This window comes from Schistocerca americana, chromosome 3, assembly GCF_021461395.2.
Source record: "Schistocerca americana isolate TAMUIC-IGC-003095 chromosome 3, iqSchAmer2.1, whole genome shotgun sequence".
Lineage (NCBI taxonomy): Eukaryota > Metazoa > Arthropoda > Insecta > Orthoptera > Acrididae > Schistocerca > Schistocerca americana.
The window spans coordinates 690046223-690071592 of record NC_060121.1 but is presented as its reverse complement, the minus strand read 5'-3'; the positions used below and the strand labels follow the sequence as shown (position 1 = coordinate 690071592).

Genomic DNA, 25370 nt, shown 5'->3' with positions numbered 1-25370 from the left:
CAGATCAAGTATCCAAGTTGCTGACGAGAATGGTACACATAATAATGGAAAAGAGAATTGAGGAAGTGTTATATGAGGAGATGTTGGGCTCGAGTATGGGAAACGAACCAGAAGGATAGTTCTGACGTTATGTCTGATAATGGAAACAAGACCGAAGAAAAATCAAAACACCTTCATAGCATTTATCGACAGGGAAAAAGTGTCAGACAATGTCAAATGGTTGAAGATGTTTGAAATCCTGAGAAAAATACCGTTAAGCAATAGGGAAAATGGGTTATATACAATATGAACGTGTACCAAGAGGGAACCATAAGAGTGGAAGTTCAAGAATGAAGTGTTCGGGTAGAAAAGAGCGTAAGAGAGGGATATAGTCTTTCTCCCCCCACACCCCCACCCCTCTACTTTTCAATTTTTTTTCCCTTTATTGTTATTTAACACCTTACAGAAAGGTGGGCTGGCAGCAGCACACTACGCTGCTCTTCAGCTACAAATTTTATAAAGAAAATAAAATGGAGACACAGAGTATACAGAACAAAGTGGGGTGCAAAATACAGTAGACACAGAGAACAAATAACAATTAGCCGTTCACACTCGAAGACACCTGAAGAAACTGATGGCACTGCACACGGACACTGATGACGGAGACGACACGTGAACGATGGAGCGTGGGCGTCAAAAAACACTAAGGCACAAACACGATGGCACATACACTAAAACAATGGTGATGATCTCCGGTGCGTGAATGTCTACTGAAACGTGTGTGAGTCTGGGGACCTGCCAAGAGGGGAAGAAGGTGGTGGGGGAGGGAGAGGGGAGAGTAAGGATGGCAATGGCAGAGGAGATGGTGGGAGGAATGAAGGTATGGGGGTAGGGGAAGCCTGGGGGACGAGAGGGGGAAAAAGGGAGGAGGGAGGGAAGGGGGAGAGAAGGGAGAGAGGGTGCCTAAAGAACAAACACAGGAAGTGGGAGGGGAGTATCAAAGTTGGTAGGAGGGGTAGATGGAGGTGAGGAGGGCATCATCAGGGAGGGAGAGCTGGCAGAAGCCACATTGGGAGAGGGTAAGGAGAGTGGAGAGATGGAGAGCAGGCGGGACGTGGAGATACAGGCATGGCAGTGGGTAGGGGTGGGAGAGGATGGGAGAGACAGGCAGGTAAGGGGGATCGAGTTTACAGGAGGCGTAGAGGATCGGTATCCATTCGAGGAAGAGGAGGAGGTGAGGGAACGGAATAAGGTCGTACAGGATCTGCGTGGGGGAGGGGAGATGGATGTGATAAGTGAGGCAAAGAGCATGGCGTTCAAGGATCTGAAGGGATTTGTAAAATGTAGGAGGAGCGGAGATCCAGGCAGGGTGGGCGTAGCAGAGGATAGGGCAGATGAGGGATTTATAGGTGTGGAGGATGGTGGAGGGGTCCAGACCCCATGTACGGCCAGAAAGGAGCTTGAGGAGAAGGAGTCGGGAGTGTGCCTTGGCTTGGATTGTTCGGAGGTGGGGGGTCCAGGAGAGGCGACGGTCTAGGGTGACGTCAAGGTACTTAAGGGTGGGGGTGAGGGCGATAGGACGGCCAGAGGCGGTGACATAAAAGTCGAAGAGGCGGCAGGTTGGGGTGGTTTTGCTGACAATGATCGCCTGGGTTTTGGAAGGATTGACCTTAAGCAACCACTGGTTGCACCAAGTGGTGAATCGGTCAAGATGGGACTGGAGAAGGTGTTGGGAGCGCTGCAGGGTGGGGCCGAAGGCAAGGAAGGCAGTATCATCAGCGTAGTGGAGAAGATGGATGGGGGGTGAAGGCGGCGGCATGTCCGCCATATACAAAAGATATAGAAGAGGAGAGAGGACGGAACCTTTAGGCACACTGGCTGAGGGGAAGAAGGTGTAGGAATCCGTTTTATGGACGGTGACGTAGGAAGGTCGTTGGGAAAGAAAGGACCCGATCAGACGGACGTAGTTAATATGAATGTCGAAGGTTTGGAGCTTGAAGAGGAGACCGGAATGCCACATACGGCCATAGGCGCGTTCGAGGTCGAGGGAGAGGAACATAGCGGAGCGACGGGAATTAAGCTGTTCGGAGAGGAAATGAGTGAGGTGAAGGAGAAGGTCATCGGTAGGGAAGGACGGCCGAAAGCCACACTGGGTAACAGGAAGGAGGCGGTGATGGCGGAGGTGCTCGTGGATGCGTCGGGAAAGGATGGATTTCAGGACCTTGCTGAAGACCGAGGTAAGGCTGATGGGACGATAGGAGAAGACAGCGGACGGCGGTTTGCCGGGTTTAAGGAACATCAAGATGCGGGAAGATTTCCACAGGTCGGGGTAATAGCCGGTGGACAGGACCACAATATACACATTATAGAGCCTGGCCAGACTGGAGAGGAAGGAGTCTACTTTTCAACCTAGACATCGAAGAATAATTGATGGAAATTAAAGAAAGGTTGGAGTGTGAAATTCATATTCAAGGTAAAAGGATATCAATCATACACTACTGGCCATTAAAACTGCTACACCGCGAAGATCACGTGCTACAGAAGCGAAATTTAACCGACAGGAAGAAGATGCTATGATATGCAGATGATTAGCTTTTCAGGGCATTCACATAAGGTTGGCGCCGGTGGCGACACCTACAACGTGCTGACATGAGGAAAGTTTCCAACCGATTTCTCTGACACAAACTGCAGTTGACCGGCGTTGCCTGGTGAAACGTTGTTGTGATGCCTCGTGTAAGGAGCAGAAATGGTACCATCACGTTTCCGATTTTGAGAAAGGTCGGATTGTAGGCTATCACGTTTGTGGTTTATCGTATCGCGACATTGCTGCTCGCGTTGGTGGAGATCCAATTACTGTTAGCAGAATATGGAATCGGTGGGTTCAGGAGGGTAATACGGAACCCCGTACTGGATCCCAACGGCCTCGTATCACTAGCAGCCGAGATGACAGGCATCTTGTCCGCATAGCTGTAACGGATCGTGCAGTCACGTCTCGATCCCTGAGTCAAAGATGGTGGACGTTTGCTAGACAACAACCATCTGCACGAACAGTTCGACGACGTTTGCAACACCAGGGACTATCAGCTCGTAGACCATGGCTGCGGTTACCCGTGACGCTGCATCACAGACAGGAGCGCCTGCGATGGTGTACTCAACGACGATCCTGGGTGCACGAATGGCAAAACCTTTACAGCATCATGATGGTCGCATCCGTGTTTGGCGACATCGCGGTGAACGCACATTGGAAGCGTGTATTGGTCATCGCCATACTGGCGAATCACCCGGCGTGATGGTATGGGGTGCCATTGGTTACACATCTCGGCCACATCTTGTTCGCATTGATGGCACTTTGAACAGTGAACGTTACATTTCAGATGTGTTATGACCCGTGGCTCTACCCTTCACTCGATCCCTGCGAAACCCTACATTTCAGCAGGCTAATGTACTACCGCATGTTGCAGGTCCTGTACGGGCCTTTCTGGATACAGAAATTGTTCGACTGCTGCCGTGGCCAGCACATTCTCCAGATCTCTCACCAACTGAAAACGTCTCGTCAATGGTGGCCGAGCAACTGGCTCGTCACAATACGCCGGTCACTACTCTTGATGAACTGTGGTATTGTGTTGAAGTTGCATGGTCAGCTGTACCTGTACGCGCCATCCAAGCTCTGTTTGACTCAATGCCCAGGCGTATCAAGGCCGTTATTATGGCCAGAGGTGGTTGTTCTGGGTACTGATTTCTCAGTATCTATGTACCCAAATCGCGTGAAAATGTAATCACGTGTCAGTTCTAGTATAATATATTCTTCCAATGAATATCCGTTCATCATCTGCATTTCTTCTTGGTGTAGCAATTTTAATGGCCAGTAGTGTACAATTCGCTGATGACATTCTGTCCTCAGTGAAAGTGAAGGAGATTTACAGAATGTACTGAACTGAACGAACAATATAATGTGTACTGAATATGAATTGAGAGTAAATTGAAGAAGAAAGTTATGAGAAGCAGCCGAAATGAGAACAGCAAGAAACATAAATCAGATTGATGGTCACAAAGTAGATTAACTCAAAGAATTGTACTACCTAGGCAGCAAAATAACCCATGACGGTTTGATCAAGGAGGATATCAAAAGCAGATTACAGTGGAAAAATCGTATTCCTGATAAAGAGAAGTAAACTAGTATCAGACACAGAACTTAATTTAGGAAGAAATTGGTGGCAATGTGCGTTTGGAGCACAGCGTGGTATGGACTGTGAGAAAACCGGAAAAGAAGAGAATCGAAGCATTTGAAATGTGGTGCTGCACACGAATGTAGAAACTAAAGTGGACTGATACGATAAGGGATGAGGAGGTTCTCCACAAAATCGGCGAGGAAAGGAATATATAGAAAACACTGACAAGAAGAAGGGATAGAATCGTAGGACATCTCTTAAGATGTCACGGAATAACTTCCGTGGTACTAGAGAGAGCTGTAAAGGGTAAAGACCGTAGAGGAAGACAGAGACTGAAATACATCCCGCAAATAACCGAAGGCGTAGATTGCAAGTGCTACTCTGTGATGAAGAGGTTGGTACAGGGGAGGAATTAAAAAGTGTACATTTCGCAGTTCATTTTACTAAATCGTTTGTTTGTGATCCACGCTGCAGTCGAATTTCTGTCATTATAATAAATTAAATGCAACCCTATACATGATGAACGGGCCAAACTACAGAAAACCTTTGTAGAAATAATTCTGGAAATGCTACAAGTATCATATTCATACGATGGGGTTGTGGCTGCAGCTTTACCACAGGAATCGGTCTAGCTACTTTTGTTTTAAAATAACATTCGTCCATTTTAGTGCTGCAAATAGCCGAGCAAAGAATTTCGTTTATTTTATTACGTAATGGATTAAAATAATCGACCAAGTGTTCTAAAAACAATCACTCCTTTGTCAAGTAAAACGCCTGAGTCATTGCAAAGAGAAGCTTATATCGAAAAGTTTGTGATCCATCCGGCTTAAAATATGAAACGAGCGAACAATTTAAGGTCACTCAAATATATGCTATCTAAATAAAGATTATATCCCGTAACCTCTCTTTTCTTCAATTAAGTACTGTGTGCCACAAGTAAACAGAAGCTACAAGAACAAATAAATTATTACTTATCAACACAATCAATAAATTCGGTCACAGAGAGTAATACATTTCTTAAACTCGTGTGAACACTTTCAATGTTAGAGCTGGTGGGGCTATGCTACTATTAGCAATGTATCTAGAATGAAATTTTCACTCTGCAGCGGAGTGTGCGCTGATATGAAACTTCCTGGCAGATTAAAACTGTGTGCCGGACCGAAACTCGAACTCGGGACCTTTGCCTTTCGCGGGCAAGTGCTCTACCGACTGAGGACGGGGTGTGAGTCGTGCTTGGGTAGCTCAGTCGGTAGAGCACTTGCCCGCGAAAGCAAAGGTCCGGAGTTCGAGCCTCGGTCCGGCACACAGTTTTAATCTGCCAGGAAGTTTCATATTAGTAGTGTATTACAATATCTTTTCAGTTTCATCGATATAGAAGAACTTGCTTAGAAATGATCGAGAAACATTGAGAATAACAAGATTGGTTATTTTAAGCGATTTCTCCCGTTTTTTCCACAAAAGACGATTAAAGAAAGCAACTGCAGTACGCTATGGTACGATAAATAGTGAATATCAATTTACCCTTCGGCTTAACATATGTGGCTGCAGTTAGGAGACGCATTACCTCTGGTGTGAAGACATTGAGATAAAGGCAATCCTCGCTTCCAGCTGGAGGAATTGACGGATCGAACAATGCATTCTGGGTGCACTGTGGCCCTGGCACTGTTGCATCGCGAATATTTATCCAGGAATCTGGAGGCTGAGGATTCTGAAACAAATATTGCAGTACGTACTTTAACAACTACCTCACTCCCACACTTACTTTAGGTGCCTTATGGCTACAGCTGCTACTCTATTACAAAATTTTAGCTGCCTTCTGTAAGCACTGAGTATGATTTTGCATGTACGTGAGAAGAGTGTGACAATACAACATTAATACTGTGTGTGTATTAATTGAATGACAGATGACAGACATTGATTTTAGTTCAGTTGTCTATAACCAACCTTAACCTGGATATTTGTTCTCAACCCACGTCAGTTCTTCTGTAAAGATACGTAACATTCTGAACTGCAGACTCATTCATATGGTAACCTTTACGAAAAGTTGAGAATCAGACAGAAACAGAAATAAGACTATGACAACCAATTCCGTGGCTTTACCAACATTCTTCAGTTTGGCATAGGAATGTTCGATTATAGAAGAAAGAACATCGGTTAGGGAAGTCATTAGTTTAGTCACCTAGTAACGGTATTAGAGCATAATTTTAGCTTTACTGCTATTTACTGACTGGTGTAGTATAGTGATTCTTAACTCTTTTATAGTTGCCTGTTGTCCAGCTGCGTTTAACGCTGAGTGGGGACGTTAAGTATGTGTTGAGCTAAGAACTGCTATTTCTTTCTTAAGAATGAAGTTTAACTCCACATCGAGTAGAATATCTGAACGAAAAATGTAGTTCCTGGAAACTGAATTCATTGTATTAAATATTCTTCAATTTACATTACCAGACGAACGTGAACTATCGAACATTTTCTGACTTAGCTAGACCTTCGATAATAATGGGCAGACAAGCCATGTGGCTAGTTGACAATCTACTTAATGCGAGCGGCACGGAGCAGTCTTTCATTCATGACTCAAACTCTGGCGGGACTGCCAAGTGCCTGGATAGTCAGTCAGCAGTCAGCGATTCGTGGCTCCGAGAGGGAGAAGACGGCTGCGTCTCTGGTACCGCGCTGACTCCCGTGGCTGCGTGAGACGCAGGCGGAAAGTCACATTGCCCAGCTGCCTGTGATGAGGATTGGCTGGCCTGGGTGCTTAACTACAGCTATGCGGAGTTGACTATAGACAAGATGCACCACTGCCGCGTTCCTACATGTTGATGAACACTCTGGCTACTACGGAAGCTTTCAGGAAGTTGGTGTCTGACAAGGAAACACCACCAATTTGACATCATATTCGATGGGGAAAAAAGGACAGTACTAAGATATCACCCCCAGAAATCGATCCTGCGCGAGAATTTTGATAGTAATTCTCATAGTACGCTGTTATAACCTTCTGAATGTAGAGCCTTTACACACGCGCCAGTTGGCTGTAAAAAGCTCGGACCTACTGTAGACGTTTAAAACCTGAATGCGAAGTACCGCCCGCATCTCGTGGTCGTGCGGTAGCGTTATCGCTTCCCACGCCCGGGTTCCCGGGTTCGATTCCCGGCGGGGTCAGGGATTTTCTCTGCCTCGTGATGGCTGGGTGTTGTGTGATGTCCTTAGGTTAGTTAGGTTTAAGTAGTTCTAAGTTCTAGGGGACTGATGACCATAGATGTTAAGTCCCATAGTGCTCAGAGCCATTTGAACCATTTTAGGAAGTACCCGTTTGATGCCGAATGCAAAATACAGTCTAAGAAAGTGGTAAGAGTTTCGTGTTCATGATTTCGGCGAACCAACAAGCGAAATTGCTTAGTTCACTGTGTTATAGTATGCGCTTTCAAGCCAGTAGATGGCGTCAGAGATCCCTTTGCTTTAAACAACTTCATGTTGCGATTCACAAATGCAGTGTAATTTAATGAAATGAGTAGGTGTGTCATTAAGGAAGTAGTGTAGTTATATTTATTTAATAACATCGCTGTTATGGGTTTTTTCTTTGTTTTGAAAAGATGACACAGCTAAAATGAAGGAGTTGCGTTATTCTTCAACATAACTGAGATGATTAATTTGTAAATCGAAAAACATTAACTACATTTCATAACAGACTGATGCGCCAAAGAAAGTGGTATAGGCGTCCATATTCAAATAAAGAGATAAATGAGCAGGCAAATGCCGACGTTGCGGTCGGCAACGCCCTTATAAGGCAACAAGTGTCTGGCGCAGTTGTTGGAACGGTTACTGCTGCTACGATAGCAGGTTAACAATATTTCAGTGAGTTTGAACGTTGGTTATAGTCAGCGCACGTGCGATGTGACACAGCTTTTCCAAGGTAACGATAAAGTGGGCATGTTCCCGTACGACCATTTCACGAGTGTACCGTGAATATCAGGAATCCGGTAAAACATCAAATCTCCAAGATCGCTGTGGCAGGAAAAAGACCCTGGAAGAACGGAACCAACGACGACTGAAGAAGGGCAACCCTTCCGCAAATTGCTGCAGATTACAATGATGGGCCATCAAATAATAGACTACTGGCCATTAAAATACAGATGATAAACGGGTAGTCGTTGGACAAATGTATTATACTAGAACTGACATGTGATTACATCTTCACGCGATTTGAGTGCACAGATCCTGAGAAATCAGTACCCAGAACAACCACCTCTGGCCGTAATAACGGCCTTGATACGCCTGGGCATTGAGTCAAACAGAGCTTGGATAGCTTGTACAGGTACAGCTGCCCATGCAGCTTCAACACGATACCACAGTTCATCAAGAGTGGCGTATTGTGACGAGCGAGTTGCTTGGTCGCCATTGACCTGACGTTTTCAGTTGGTGAGAGATCTGGAGAATGTGCTGGCCACGGCAGCAGTCGAACATTTTCTGTATCCAGAAAGGCCCGTACAGGACCTGCAACATGCGGTAGTACATTAGCCTGCTGAAATGTAGGGTTTTCTCAGGGATCGAGTGAAGGGTAGAGCCACGGGTCGTAACACATCTGAAATGTAACGTCCACTGTTCAAAGTGCTGTCATTGCGAACAAGAGGTGACAGAGACGTGTATCCAATGGCACCCCATACCATCACGCCGGTATGGCGATGACGAATACACGGTTCCAATGTGCATTCACCGCGATGTCGCCAAACACGGATGCGATCATCATGATGCTGTAAACAGAACCTGGATTCATCCGTAAAAATGACGTTTTGCCATTCGTGCACCCAGGTTCGTCGCTGAGTACATCATCGCAAGCGCTCCTGTATGAGATGCAGCGTCAAGGGTAACCGCAGCCATGGTCTACGAGCTGATAGTCCATGGTGCTGCAAACGTCATCGAACTGTTCGTGCAGATGGTTGTTGTCCTGCAAACGTCCCCACCTGTTGACTCAGGACAGCCCGCAGCTCGTGGTCGTGCGGTAGCCTTCTCGCTTCCCACGCCCGGGTTCCCGGGTTCGATTCCCGGCGGGGACAGGGATTTTCTCTGCCTCGTGATGGCTGGGTGTTGTGTGATGTCCTTAGGTTAGTTAGGTTTAAGTAGTTCTAAGTTCTAGGGGACTGATGACCATAGATGTTAAGTCCCATAGTGCTCAGAGCCATTTGAACCATTTTGTTGACTCAGGGATCGAGACGTGGCTGCACGCTCCGTCACAGCCATGCGGATAAGATGCCTGTTATCTCGACTGCTAGTGATACGAGGCCGTTGGGATCCAGCACGGCGTTCCGTATTACCCTCCTGAACCCACCGATTCCATATTCTGCTAAAAGTAATTGGATCTCCACCAACGCGAGCAGCAATTTCGTGAAACAATAAACCGCAATCGCGATAGGCTACAATCCGACCTTTATCAAAGTCGGAAACGGATGGTACGCATTTCTCCTCCTTACACGAGGCATCACAACAACGTTTCACCAGGCAACGCCGGTCAACTGCTGTTTGTGTCAGAGAAATCGGTTGGAAACTTTCCTCATGTCAGCACGTTGTAGGTGTCGCCACGGGCGGCAACCTTGTGTGAATGCTCTGGAAAGCTCATCATTCGCATATCACATAATATTCTTCCTGTCGGTTAAATTTCGCGTCTGTAGCACGTCATTTCGTGGTGTAGCAATTTTAATGTCCAGTAGTGTATCAGCGTACGAACCATTCAACGAAACATCATCAATATGGGCCTTCGGAGCCGAAGGTCCACTCGTGTACCCCTGCACGACACATAGGTTTATACCTCGCCTGGGCTCGTCAACACCGACATTGGCCTGTCAATGACTGGAAACATATTGTCTGGTCGGAGAGTCTCGTTTCAAATTGTATCGACCGGATGGGCGTATGGATACAGCCTCATGAATTCATGGAGCCTGCAGCTTCTATAATGATGTGGGGCGTGCGCAGGTTGGAGTGACATGAGTCCCCTGATATGTCTCGATACGACTCTGACAGTTGAGACGTACTTAAGGATCCTGTCTGATCACAGGCATCGATTCATGACCACTGCGCATTCTGACGGGCTTGGGCAATTCCAGCAGGACAAAGTGACACCCCGACGTCCAGAATTGCTACAGAATGGCTCCAGGAACACTCTTCTGAGTTTAAACACTTCCGCTGCCGACCAAACTTCCCAGACATGAACATTATTGAGTATATCTTGGAGGCCATGCAACGTGCTGTTCAGAAGAGATTTCCACTCCCTCGTACTCGTTCGCATTTAGGACAGCTTTGAAAGACTCATGGAGTCAGTTCTCTCCAGCATTACTGCAGACATAAGTCGAGTTCATTCCACGCCGTGTTGCGGCACTTCTGCGTGCTCGCGTGGGCTCTATACGATATTAGGCAGGTGTACCAGTTTCTTAGGCTGTTCAGTGTAAATTGTCAGTTGCTTAGGTTTATTCATCTTGTTTTGAGACATAGTGTTGAACATACATGTGTGAGATGTTGACATATTACGTACTTTTCTCGTGTAAAAGGACAAAAGAAAATATTCTTGAACAAGGTTTCAGCACACGCTCGGCGGTCACGTTCCCCTTCTCCCCGGTTTTCCCTCGCCTTAAACATTTGTCGAATAGCACGGTTGTAGTTGCCACTCCTCTGTATGGCGCCTCGCGTTCGAGTATCAGGCAGCTGCAGCGGGGCAGAGGGGATCACAAACAAAGGCAGCGCGCGAATTTTAGAAGGTGTACATTCCGAAGGTCGTGACTGCACACTATCAGAATTGTGATACAAATTTTCTCGCAGGATCGATTGCTGGGCCTAAAATCTTGCTTTTTGCTGCTTAAAATAGGAGGCGAAGTTTGCGATGTTTCCTCGTCACACATGGCCATCGACTCGCGGAACTTGACGGCACGAAAGTAGGCACAAGGCGACGGGAGCTGGTGTCAGCAGGTCGTTGACCGCGGCCGCCCGGCGCTCTAGACACTGCACTTGCGCCCATGCTGTGGTCTACGCCGTTAGAGCATCAGCAGCGCAAATTTCGTAAATGGTGCTCTACATGTGTTCTTGTTCCGGCTTTACAGCTGTCCGGTGGGGTCTGGGATTTTCGCCTGCCCCGAGATGACTGGGTGTTGTTGTGTCGTTTTATTCATCATCATTCATCCCCATTACGGTCGGAGGAAGGCAATGGCCAACACCTCCAGTAGGACCTCGCCTAGTGCGGGTCTCCCACATCATTCCCCTACGCTCTGTAAAGTGGCATGGAACTTCATTTCCTTTCGGAAAACCGGGACCAATCTGTGCATAAATTTTTCTAGTTGGGGAAAACGACCTTCCATTTATAGAGGGTGCTGATTGACTTAATACAAAGTTCGGTAATTTTTGACACTGTTACTTTTTATAGCACAAATCACAACCGGTTCACTAAATGCCGCATATAGCATCTGCAAATTCTCATTGTTGAGCAAAACTGATTATAGCTGAGTCATAGAAAATGGTTTTATCTGGAGATTCCTCACAGATATTAGAAATTGGTGAACCAATGTCAACATGACACTATTAACACTTTGCCTGTGTAGTGACATTATGATTCAAATTTCGTAAGGCAGGTCACCCAGACCAACACAACACACAATTGAATGAACGTAGTTTTACTAGTATTCAAATTACCAACGACAACAGAACTGCTCTTCAATCATTTTCCTTTGTCTTAGACGTGTTTACAAGTAAATGTGGCAGTAAACAAACATTAAGGAACTATTTTGCCACTCTTTGGTCAAATAATTAATATCTGGCACATGCTATCATATAACCGATAAACTAAGAAATTTGAAACATTCCTTTTAAACATTTGCTCACAATATGCATCACGTTATGTTACGAATTTGAGAAACTCTGAAGAAGACAGAAAAAATTACTTATACAGTTACCAATTACTTCACATTTCGCAATTATTCACAGTCCCTGCAAAAAACTTCAATATGTTCAAGACACATACATCTTTGGCACTTTCTGCAGTGATATTTCGTTTCCCTGTTTTGCTTTGATGTACATCTACGGCATGTACAGAAGGTGCAGGCTGGCGCTTGTGCTTGTTGCAATCATTGACCTAATTTGCACACCTCGGAAATTTTCTGACGCACAACACGTAGACTATTTGTCATTGAGCTCTTAATTATTCAGAATTGCTATTCAAACTGCAAAGATATTTTGTTAAACATTTCTTTTGACTAACAGCCAAAAATGTCTTAACTCTACAAACTTAGTGTCGTAGATATAGGGGAGCAAGCAATGCTGTACTTACTACACAATAGCCGCTAACCCATTGACTAAATCGTGCCTTGTAGAGCAATGTGAATGAGAAAGGTACATGGCAGTACACCACGCACACTACTAGCAGAAGAAATAATCAACAGTGTGGAAGGAACCGGCATGTGAGACCGCGCCTCACTAACGGAGTGCTAATTGCCTGTTGATCGTTAGCGGGAGGGAAAATATTTTCGGTTGCTCTGGGAAGGGCTCAAATGTCACGGTGAAGTGTTAACGTGCTGCAGCATTATCGGTAAAAAATGGTGCACCTGTTGTATTACTCGGCCAAAATACACTCCTGGAAATGCAAAAAAGAACACATTGACACCGGTGTGTCAGACCCCCCATACTTGCTCCGGACACTGCGAGAGGGCTGTACAAGCAATGATCACACGCACGGCACAGCGGACACACTAGGAACCGCGGTGTTGGCCGTCGAATGGCGCTAGCTGCGCAGCATTTGTGCACTGCCGCCGTCAGTGTCAGCTAGTTTGCCGTGGCATACGGAGCTCCATCGCAGTCTTTAACACTGGTAGCATGCCGCGACAGCGTGGACGTGAACCGTATGTGCAGTTGACGGACTTTGAGCGAGGGCGTATAGTGGGCATGCGGGAGGCCGGGTGGACGTACCACCGAATTGCTCAACACGTGGGGCGTGAGGTCTCCACAGTACATCGATGTTGTCGCCAGTGGTCGGCGGAAGGTGCACGTGCCCGTCGACCTGGGACCGGACCGCAGCGACGCACGGATGCACGCCAAGACCGTAGGATCCTACGGAGTGCCGTAGGGGACCGCACCGCCACTTCCCAGCAAATTAGGGACACTGTTGCTCCTGGGGTATCGGCGAGGACCATTCGCAACCGTCTCCATGAAGCTGGGCTACGGTCCCGCACACCGTTAGGCCGTCTTCCGCTCACGCCCCAACATCGTGCAGCCCGCCTCCAGTGGTGTCGCGACAGGCGTGAATGGAGGGACGAATGGAGACGTGTCGTCTTCAGCGATGAGAGTCGCTTCTGCCTTGGTGCCAATGATGATCGTATGCGTGTTTGGCGCCGTGCAGGTGAGCGCCACAATCAGGACTGCATACGACCGAGGCACACAGGGCCGACACGCTGCATCATGGTGTGGGGAGCGATCTCCTACACTGGCCGTACACCACTGGTGATCGTCGAGGGGACACTGAATAGTGCACGGTACATCCAAACCGTCATCGAACCCATCGTTCTACCATTCCTAGACCGGCAAGGGAACTTGCTGTTCCAACAGGACATTGCACGTCCGCATGTATCCCGTGCCACCCAACGTGCTCTAGAAGGTGTAAGTCAACAACCCTGGCCAGCAAGATCTCCGGATCTGTCCCCCATTGAGCATGTTTGGGACTGGATGAAGCGTCGTCTCACGCGGTCTGCACGTCCAGCACGAACGCTGGTCCAACTGAGGCGCCAGGTGGAAATGGCATGGCAAGCCGTTCCACAGGACTACATCCAGCATCTCTACGATCGTCTCCATGGGAGAATAGCAGCCTGCATTGCTGCGAAAGGTGGATATACACTGTACTAGTTTCGACATTGTGCATGCTCTGTTGCCTGTGTCTATGTGCCTGTGGTTCTGTCAGTGTGATCATGTGATGTATCTGACCCCAGGAATGTGTCAATAAAGTTTCCCCTTCCTGGGACAATGAATTCACGGTGTTCTTATTTCAATTTCCAGGAGTGTATTATTTCTTCTGGAAATGAGGGGGCTTCGGTCAGCTTACCGCGAATTTTTTTGTGATGTTTCACGGTTACACGCTGAGCCAGTTGATGGTGCACTGATGAGCCAAAACATTACGACCACCTCCTTAATAGCATGTCTGTCCGTCTTTGAAACGAAATAGAACACTGATTCTCCATATCAGGTATCCTACACTTTGTTGATAGTTTTATGGAGGTATGTGGCACTAGATGTCTAAGAAAAGGTCATGTAATTCGCGTAAATAAAGGGCCGCTGATTTGCGTACGCGGTGATGGCGTCCTATGGCTACCCAGATGGGTTCTGTAGGATTTACATTAGGCGAATTTTGTCGCCAAGGCATTAACTTGAGTTCACTGTAACGTTCCTAGAACCATGGTAGCACGGTTCTGGTTCTGAGACACGGAAAATTACCCTGCTGAAACAAGACATCGCCGTCAGGGAGACATCAAGCATGAATGGCTGCAGGTGGTTCGTAGCTGTCAGAGAGTCTTCGATTAGTACCACAGATACCGTACAAGTGCAGGAGAATGTCTCCCATAGCATAATAGTGCTCTCACCAGCCTGCGCAAGTGACGCGTTCACGTTTCGAGCCACCGTTCACCTCGATGACGACGTTTGTGGAGATGACCGTGGACCTAGTGTACCGAAGATTCCGACCGTCCCGTGCCCACTGCAATCGTAATTGATAATGTCGTTGGGTCAACATGTCAACACGCATGGATGGTCTGCTGCGGAGCTCCATGTTCAACGATGTACGATGAACTGTGTGTTCCAAGACGTGAGTGTACCAGCAGTGTGCTCTTTGGGCAGAGATGCCACAGATCACCTTTCGTCCTAGTTTACAGAGCAGACAAGTCTCCAAATCCCACTATCTGTGAATGTCCAATCATTTAATGCCTAGTGTTAGTTTCACTGTCCTACCTCATTCCGTTGAGGCTTACACAGCAGCACGTGAACATTCGACCAGTTTCGTCATTTTCGAGATCTTCGTTCAAAGGCTATGAATAAAAATTATCTGCCCTTTGTCAAAGTCGCACATCTAAATGGATATCCCCATTTGCAGCCCATATCTTCTTTAGGGTGATTCCCGTCCATGTATGTTCCGCTTGCTTCTTTTTTTTACCACGTCACGTGCCGTTAACGCCACCAGATGGCATCCAACATGTAGTGGGCAGTGGTCATAATGTTTTGGTTTACCAGTGTCTTACAACCGTTCACAATGTGATGCGCTTTTGTTAGTCACCACTGTATTTGTTTATGTAACGTCACCACGTGTTTGGAACAACGCCCGCGGGAGGCCAAGTTCAGTAATATCGTGGTCGGGTAAAAAAATTTCCGCCACCTGTCTCTGTTTTCAGTACTGCGCACAGCACGTTTCCCTATACGCGCTGTGAGTGCACCTGTGTTTAGCAAAACAATCGAGGCGTCTTATATACCGATTCCTGCTGTTGTCATAGTGAGACTGGGCAGTAGAGGTACAAGGTGAAGACTGCGAGGCATGAATGTGCTGCTGCTGCTGATTGGTTGTTGATCAAGTGGATGTCGTGGTTTGAATCCTGATTCAGAGGAACTTGAGTAATCCCTATCGTTCTTACTGTAGCTTCTTCTAACCAAACTATGTGCCTATGGAATATCGTCTCAGTTGTGCGACTGCATTCGTGATTTACTGTCAGAAAGGTCACAGTTCGTAGAAACAGACGGAAAGTCATCGAGTAAAACAGAAGTAATATCCGGCGTTCACCAAGGAAATGTTGTAGGCTCTCTATGTCCTTGATCTATATGAACGAACGACCGAGCGAGGTGGCGCAGTGGTTAGCACACTGGACTCGCATTCGGGAGGACGACGGTTCAATCCCGTCTCCGGCCATCCTGATTTAGGTTTTCCGTGATTTCCCTAAATCGCTTCAGGCAAATGCCGGGATGGTTCCTTTGAAAGGGCACGGCCGATTTCCTTCCCCATCCTTCCATCACCCGAGCTTGCGCTCCGTCTCTAATGACCTCGTTGTCGACGGGACGTTAAACACTAATCTCCTCCTCCTCCTCTCTATGAACGACATAGGAGACTATCTGCGTAGCCTTCTGTGATGGCACAAACCCCTGTTACTAGGTCCTGTATGCAAGGATTGCTTTGTGGAGAGCGAGCGCGCGACATGGTGCGCCATTCGCGGAAGCGCGTGGCGCGCCCGCGCGAGATTTGCAAAGTGTCGGCGGGATGCCTCCGCTGACGGGCGGCCACCAGGCCCGCAGCTTGGGGCGTTGTTTGGTTTTTCGCGCATTACGAGAAAACTATGTAACCTACGATGAAGAGCGATGAGGCAGTGGATTGTGATCTGCAGTATGCACCTTCTGAAAGATCGATCTTTCTTTTAAGTTACGAGACGCAAAACTTATAGTAACTTGAAAATTGCTTAATAACACGAACACTGAAAGATTAATAAAAATAGTAAACAACAACTTACAGGGATGAGAAAGCGCTCATTAAAAACGTCTCGTCATAGCGGATCGAGTGGCGTAGTCATATGGTAAGGCTCATAAATAATTAAGCTCGTAGAGAGCAATAAAGTTTGATGGGAAATTGTTTATAAAATTCAATAGAAAATTCATGTCGTAAAGAACGGCACCATATAATATTTTGGGCGGCATCTCACGTATTTTAAACTAGTTAAGTTATACTATACGCTTAACTTGCAGTAGTTTTCATTGTTTGCAAATTATTATTAACATTTATCACCCATAATTAATTAATTATTGTAGATATGAAGATTTTGATCAGCGAAATGTGTAGATCGCTATAGATAACGTCTAAAAACAGTGCTAATGCAGTTCTATGTTAAAACTTTGCAGCGCAGATGTAAATAAACAAATTTATGGTAAGTGGCGAAATTTTGCAAAAATAAAACTTGATTTGCGGGTGATAGAATAATCCTAGAAATTAATGTAACGTAGAAAATGAGATGTAATTTTTATCGCGGTTTCGATGGTGTACTTATTTCTGTCGAGAGATGTATGTGTCAAAATCTGTAACCTTAACTGGTGAGATTGGTACTTGCATAATCAAGGGCCGGGGGGGGGGGGGGGGGGGGGAGGTGTAGACGTCCAAGCATATAAGCGAGCGGCCATCTTGGCCAGGGGTCAGTCGTTGGGCAGTCGTTGGTGGAATTGGCTGGTGGGTGGCGAGCGAGCCCCACTTGTGGGTGGCCCATGTCGTCGTTTGAGTAAGACTTTTTTGGCGCTGATTTATTTCGACAAAGAGTATTGTTTAATAGTGCAAGTGTGCAAACATCTATTTGGTGAACTCGAAGTGCTACGATTGTTTGTGTGAGTACGAATTACGAGGTATGGCGTAAGTGAACATGTGGTGAGCTGCGATTTCGCGCCAAAACTGCTAGAACAAAGAGGACAGTGGGACTTGGGGTTCTGTTCGAGTTGATTGAATAATTTTCGTTTCTAGTAGACCACATTACTGCTATTGGGGGCTCGGAGACAAATTATTATTAAAGTAAAACTGTAAACCGTCTCACCAGTGCTAATTTCATTGTGTGGAAGAAAAGGACGACGCCAATAAATAGTTGTGATAAAAACCTAATTGAACTGTGTCGTGAAAAATGATTTTGCTGTAATAATCGCCTGATTTTTGTTCCCTAGCATAAACTGTATTCACGAATAATTAATTAAAATACTATAACTAATGCGCGGATGTGGAACAGTGTACTAATGCACAAAGTGTGGAAATCATCCTCTGAGACTTACGTGAGAGCCAAAATTTGCACTAATATTTTTAACGAACATTTGTATATGCACAATCGTGTGAACTCTTCAACCGCACTTATTTTCCACCCCGTCGCACGTCTTAGATTGCTTGCACATGATGCTGTCATTTACCATCTTGTAAAGTCATCAGCTGACCAAAATGAATTGCAAAATGATTTAGATAAAATACAGTATCTGGGTGGTGCGAAAAGTGGCAATTGACCATGAATAAAGAAAAGTGTGAAGTTGTTCACAGGGGCACTAAAAGAAATTCGCCAAATTTCGATTACGCGATAAGTCACACAAATCTGAAGGCTGTAAATTCAACTAAATACTTAGCGATTACAATTACAGATAACCTAAACTGGAACAATCACATAGATAATGTTGTGTGTAGAGCAAACCAAAGACTTCGATTCATTGGAAGATCACCAAGGGGTGCAACAGGTCAACTAAAGAGACTACTTACACCACAATTGTCCACCCTATCATGGAGTACTGCTGTGTGGTGTGGAATCCGCATCGGGTGGGACTGACGGATGACATCGAAAAAGTTAAAAGAAGGGCAGCTCGTTTTGTATTATCGCGAAATAAGGGAGGTAGTGCCACAGGCATTATACGTGAATTGGAGTGGCAATCATTAAAACAAAGGCGTTTTTCGTAGCGACGGGATATTCTCATGAAATTTCATCGACAGTTTTCTCCTCCGATTGCGAAAAGATTCTTTTGGCACCCACCTATATAGGGATAAATGATCATCACGATAAAACAAGAGAAATCAGGGCTCGCACAGAAAAATTTAAGTGCTCGTTTTTCCCGCACGCCGTTCGAGAGTGGAACGGGAGAGAGACAGTTTAAAGGTGGTTCATTGAACCCTCTGCAAGGCACTTTATTGTGAATAGCAGAGTATTCCCCTGGATGTAGATATAGATAGAATGGTAATATTTTCTAGAATCTACCTTGCTTCAAACTTTTTGTGCAATGCTTTCGCTAATTTTATCGATTTTACAAAAGATAATCTGCTTTTCTGAAAACCGTGCTGCATCTGACATTTCAAAAGTTTATGCCGTTTGCTAACATTACTTTGAGATTATTGAGATTAGGATTTGTCAATTTCAATGCCTGTGTGCCAACCTCTTTATTGGGTGCTTACATAATTATTACATTTAGCGCTAACGATTCAGCACACGTTTACTCACAGTTTTGATTCTCATCAAAATAAACACCTGTACGTCAGCCGTTTGAGATCAGCTGTCTATGCAGCATATGACTGATGCACCTCCTTGCAACAGCGAAAAAATGCTATCCTAGCTCTTGCAACATGTTTTTGCTTCTCGTAATGCTTAGAGAGCCGATTATGGATTTAAGATTAATGTGAACAGGTTTATCTACATAACTTAATTTTTGTAGAAAACATAGTATTTGGGAGTTAGTAGACAACGCTACAGCAACGTCTCTCATGCTGCTTGTATCGAGATGGAATTGCAGATATCTATAGAATAAAGAAAGAAAGGAAGATTAGGACTAAATGCCCCATCGGCAAATGGGTCGTTAGGGACGGAACACAAGCTCGAAATGTTTGAACGACGTGGAAGGAAGTCGGTAGTGTCCTTTCAAAGGACCTGTGATATCGTCCAGATATCGCGGTGCCACATCAAAGTCAGCAACGAGAATAGATACCATAGTCATTAGCGAGGGCTCACTGCAATTCGCAACGACGTATGGGAGACGCTTCTGAAGAACGCGCCTCCCCTTTCATTACAGCAGTGCTCTCACGCTGACATCAACACAGTGTCGAGCTAGAGGGAGTTCTACCCTAGTTCACCGCCTTTTGTGGGATCTAACGAGGAACCTTCATCAAGAACTTGATATCGACCTCGTCCAGGACACCATCCGAAAGACAACTGTTAAGCTCCTGAACACCATTGAATATCTCTGGTCGACCACTCACCATGTGGACAAATTCAAAACGGTTCAAATGGCTCTGAGCACTATGGGACTTAACTTCTAAGGTCATCAGTCCCCTAGAACTTAGAACTACTTAAACCTAACTAACCTAAGGACATCACACATATCCATGCCTGAGGCAGGATTCGAACCTGCGACCGTAGCGATTGCGCGGTTCCAGACTGTAGCGCCTAGAACAACTCGACCACCCGGCCGGCTGGACAACGTCAGTTCTGTTGCCCCACAACTGTTGTTTGATGGACTACCTGGATCAAAAGGTAAATTTTTACTGTTCTCTCCTCAGTAAGCAACAAAAACTTATACCAACCACCATCGCGGAAGGGTTGATGGACCCAGAGCCTTCTGTCCTTCCTACAAGTAAATAAAAAGAACAATACAAATTTGCCTTTTGATCCAGGTAGTCCACCAAACAAAGGTAGCACTTCTCTCACACCACACACACACACACACACACACACACACACACACACACACACTGTTGATAATGTTGAACATTGTACCTTAGGAAAACAGTGTGTCGTAAATTATCAAGTAATCCTGCATCAAAGTGAAGTAAATCTTTTATTCATTTATGTGAACTACTATTTTATGTGTTTTAATTTGGTGAACTTTCACCCAGAGCATTCAAAGAATCCACAGCTATGGCAGGACGATAGTAGTTTCGCCTGATCACAACAGGATTCAACCCACCATTTACCTGGGGATATTTAGGGAAATCACTGGAAACCTAAAGCGGGTGGCGGGACCCAGAATTGAACTGTCTTCCTCCCGGAAACGTGTGCTAACCAATGTGCCTTCACGATTCAGTGACTGTAGTATGAGTCCCTGTCTTTGTCATCTGGATGAAATAGCGCGATTGTTGGTTATGGACGCTGCTGTTTTTGTTCCAGAATTTACTTTTGCAGCTCTGCTTGCCCTGCGATGTATAGTACTGCTAGTTGCAGAGGTTGAAAGAGTGTAATAGGAAGAATGACCTTGAAGTCTTGCTGGGTTCTTTCAATTATCTGTCATTGATTTTCCTACTCAGGCAGTAAAGGAAAGCAGCACATTGATAGATAACACTTTTATAGACCAAGATAAAAGACATAAATTCTTGTCCTGTTGAGAATGGCCTTTCTGATCATGGTGCTCAGCTAGCTACAGTATATGACATAGCTCCATTCAGTAATTCAAAACTACCCTCCAAAGTTGTGCGTTCAGTTAATGACTCAACAATTAGGAATTTCAGGGAAAACCTTCAGCAGTTAGACTGGGATGAGGTGTACAAGGAATCTGACGCTAATTGAAAATATAACTTATTTCATGATAGACTTGTAAGGGAATTTGAAAACTGTTTCCCCAGAAAGTAGTTAAATCTAATTATGAGAAACCATGCAAAAAACCTTGGCTTACTAGAGAAATAAAAATATCTTGTAACCACAAAAGGGAACTGCATCTAACACCAAGAAAGAGTGATGACCCAGAAACAGCCAAATATTATAAAAACTACGGTGCTACATTAAGAAAGGTTATTAAAACGTCCAGAAGCATGTGCATCATGTTTGAGATTAATACCTCTGATAACAAAATAAAAACAATCTGGAATATTATTACAAGGGAGACAGGGCAACCAAGAGCACAGGATGACAGCATTACCATCAAAGCGAATAGAAACCTGACAAACAACAAGCTGGAAGTTGAAAACATTTTGAATAATCATTTTTAAATGTTGTACAGAAAATAGGATCTAAATGTTCATTAGAAGAAACAAGGCAGTTAATGGAAGAGGCCTTACACACACCAATTTGATACAATTGAAATTCCACCCACCTCTCCTTCTGAAATTAGGAAGATAATAAACTCTCTCAAGAATAAATGCTCACAGAGAATGTTCCCAAGAGAGAAGGGGGGTTCTTAGCCACATATGTAATAGCTCTCTGAAGCAGGGTATTTTTCCAGATAGACTGAAGTATGCCATTGTTAAACCTCTGTATAAAAAAGGGGATACGTCTGACGTCAACAACTACCACCCAATCTCTCTTCTGACTGCCTTATCCAAAATTATTGAAAAGTAATGTTGGGATTTTCTGTGGCCTCTCAAAGGCATTTGATTGTGTAAATCATGGAATACTTCTAGATCAGCTCACGTACTGTGGTATGAATGGGACAGCGCTCAAATGGTTTAAATCATACCTAATTGGAAGAGTGCAGAAAGTTGAAATAAGCACTTCACATAATATGCAAAAAACTGGTGATTCCTCATACGGGGGAACAATCAAGGATGGGTTGCCGCAAGGATCGGTCTTGGGTCCTCTGCTGTTCTTAATATACACTCCTGGAAATGGAAAAAAGAACACATTGACACCGGTGTGTCAGACCCACCATACTTGCTCCGGACACTGCGAGAGGGCTGTACAAGCAATGATCACACGCACGGCACAGCGGACACACCAGGAACCGCGGTGTTGGCCGTCGAATGGCGCTAGCTGCGCAGCATTTGTGCACCGCAGCCGTCAGTGTCAGCCAGTTTGCCGTGGCATACGGAGCTCCATCGCAGTCTTTAACACTGGTAGCATGCCGCGACAGCGTGGACGTGAACCGTATGTGCAGTTGACGGACTTTGAGCGAGGGCGTATAGTGGGCATGCGGGAGGCCGGGTGGACGTACCGCCGAATTGCTCAACACGTGGGGCGTGAGGTCTCCACAGTACATCGATGTTGTCGCCAGTGGTCGGAGGAAGGTGCACGTGCCCGTCGACCTGGGACCGGACCGCAGCGACGCACGGATGCACGCCAAGACCGTAGGATCCTACGCAGTGCCGTAGGGGACCGCACCGCCACTTCCCAGCAAATTAGGGACACTGTTGCTCCTGGGGTATCGGCGAGGACCATTCGCAACCGTCTCCATGAAGCTGGGCTACGGTCCCGCACACCGTTAGGCCGTCTTCCGCTCACGCCCCAACATCGTGTAGCCCGCCTCCAGTGGTGTCGCGACAGCCGTGAATGGAGGGACGAATGGAGACGTGTCGTCTTCAGCGATGAGAGTCGCTTCTGCCTTGGTGCCAATGATGGTCGTATGCGTGTTTGGCGCCGTGCAGGTGAGCGCCACAATCAGGACTGCATACGACCGAGGCACACAGGGCCAACACCCGGCATCATGGTGTGGGGAGCGATCTCCTACACTGGCCGTACACCACTGGTGATCGTCGAGGGGACACTGAATAGCGCACGGTACATCCAAACCGTCATCGAACCCATCGTTCTACCATTCCTAGACCGGGAAGGGAACTTGCAGTTCCAACAGGACAATGCACGTCCGCATGTATCCCGTGCCACCCAACGTGCTCTAGAAGGTGTAAGTCAACTACCCTGGCCAGCAAGATCTCCGGATCTGTCCCCCATTGAGCATGTTTGGGACTGGATGAAGCGTCGTCTCACGTGGTCTGCACGTCCAGCACGAACGCTGGTCCAACTGAGGCGCCAGGTGGAAATGGCATGGCAAGCCGTTCCACAGGACTACATCCAGCATCTCTACGATCGTCTCCATGGGAGAATAGCAGCCTGCATTGCTGCGAAAGGTGGATATACACTGTACTAGTGCCGACATTGTGCATGCTCTGTTGCCTGTGTCTATGTGCCTGTGGTTCTGTCAGTGTGATCATGTGATGTATCTGACCCCAGGAATGTGTCAATAAAGTTTCCCCTTCCTGGGACAATGAATTCACGGTGTTCTTATTTCAATTTCCAGGAGTGTATATAAATGACTTGTCATTCTTTATTCACGAAGATGCAAATCTGGTACTTTCTGCCGATGATACAAGTATAGTTATCACACCCAACAAACAACAATTAACTGATGAAATTGTAAACAATGTTTTTTTCAGAAAATCAGTAAGTGCTTCTCTGCAAATGGGATCTCATTAAACGTTGACAAAACACAGTATATACAGGTCCACACAGGAAATGGAGTAAGAGCATTAATAAATATGGACTTAGATCATAAATCGGTAGCTGAGGTAGAATATTCGAAATTTCTAGGTGTATGCATTGATGACAGGTTGAACTGGAAAAAAACACACTAAAGATCTGCAGAAACGTTTGAGTTCAGCTGCTTATGCTATTAGGGTCACTGAAAATTTTGGCGATATACGTCTCAGTAAATTAGCTTACCACGCCTATTTTCATTCTCTGCTTTCGTATGGCACAATATTCCGGAGTAATGCATCATTTAGTAAAAGAGTGTTCATTGCACAAAAGCGTGTAATTAGAATAATCGTTGGAGCTCATCCAAGATCATCCTGCAGCCACTTATTTAAAGAGCTAGGGATCTTCACTGTAGCCTCACAATATATATATTCACTTATGAAATTTGTTAGTAACAATCCGAACGAATTCAAAAGTAACAGCAGTGTACATGTCTACAACACATGGAGAAAGGATGATCTTCACTTCTCAAGGTTAAATCAAACTTTGGCTCAGAAGGGGGTAAATTATGCTGCCACAAATGTCTTTTGTCACTTACCTAATAGGATCAAAAGTCTGAGACAAGGCCATATAGCATTTAAAATGAAATTTAAAAAATTCTGAATGGCAACTCCTTCTACTCATTAGATGAATTTTTGGATTATAAGTGGGTAATTCCCCCCCCCCCCCCCCCCCCCCCCGCCACCCAAAAAGAAAATTAAAAATATTTAGTGTCATGTAATATTTTGTGTAATGTAACATCTTGTATAGACACCTTGTATTAACCTGACACGTTCCACATCAATACAAAGTGTCGTATTCATGATCTATTGAACAAGTCCTAATCTAATCTAGTCTAATTTGATTCTATTGTTTTTGTTGTACATTTGCAATTACAGCTGTTGCTTTCGCTGTTCTTCTTGTTGTGTCTGCTGTTGCACTTGATGCTGCTGTTCTTGAGTCCACAGTTTCACGAATTTCGGATCCATCATCAATGGATGAAGTCTGTTGTCCTCAAAAACACGCGAGGCACGATTTCTCGTTCCCAATATAATACCTGCCACGATGCAGGATAAGACTCGTGGTATAGGGAAGACGGCACGGTATCTCAGCGTGTTCGATCAGAGGGTTAGTTGTTCTCAGTAATAAAAAAATGAGTACATGGATCAACGATAAACTTGAATGGGTGTCGTGGGACGAGCAAAATTAGATCAACAAATATAAAGGATTGCGTCCTTGATTAGTAACCAAAACGCCCTCGTCCGCAGGTTCGAACCCGCCACTAGTTATATTCTGGTTAATAATCAGTACTGGCAACCGAAAACTTCTGACATAAGAAATCACCCTGATTCTGCCAACAGCCTTGTCAAAGAGGGTGGAGGGGTGGACAGAGTTTTTGGGGCATTCTCTTGTCCTTGGCGTGGGAAACTGCCCCTAAGGCGGCAGAATCAGCGGCATGAGGATACAGAAGGCAAAGGAAACCACCGCATTAAAAACACATAACATGAATCCACAGGACATGTGG

The 25370-nt window shown here is 45.6% G+C and overlaps 1 protein-coding gene across 1 annotated transcript in view; it reads right to left on the bottom strand.

Moving 5' to 3' along the window:
* LOC124605468 (venom carboxylesterase-6-like) overlaps positions 1-25370 on the bottom strand; it is a 165630-nt gene that overhangs the window by 115677 nt on the left and 24583 nt on the right. The window contains exon 2 of the mRNA XM_047137169.1: positions 5713-5856. Within this exon, the coding sequence (XP_046993125.1) occupies positions 5713-5856 (144 nt within the window). The remainder of the gene's footprint in view (positions 1-5712; positions 5857-25370) is intronic.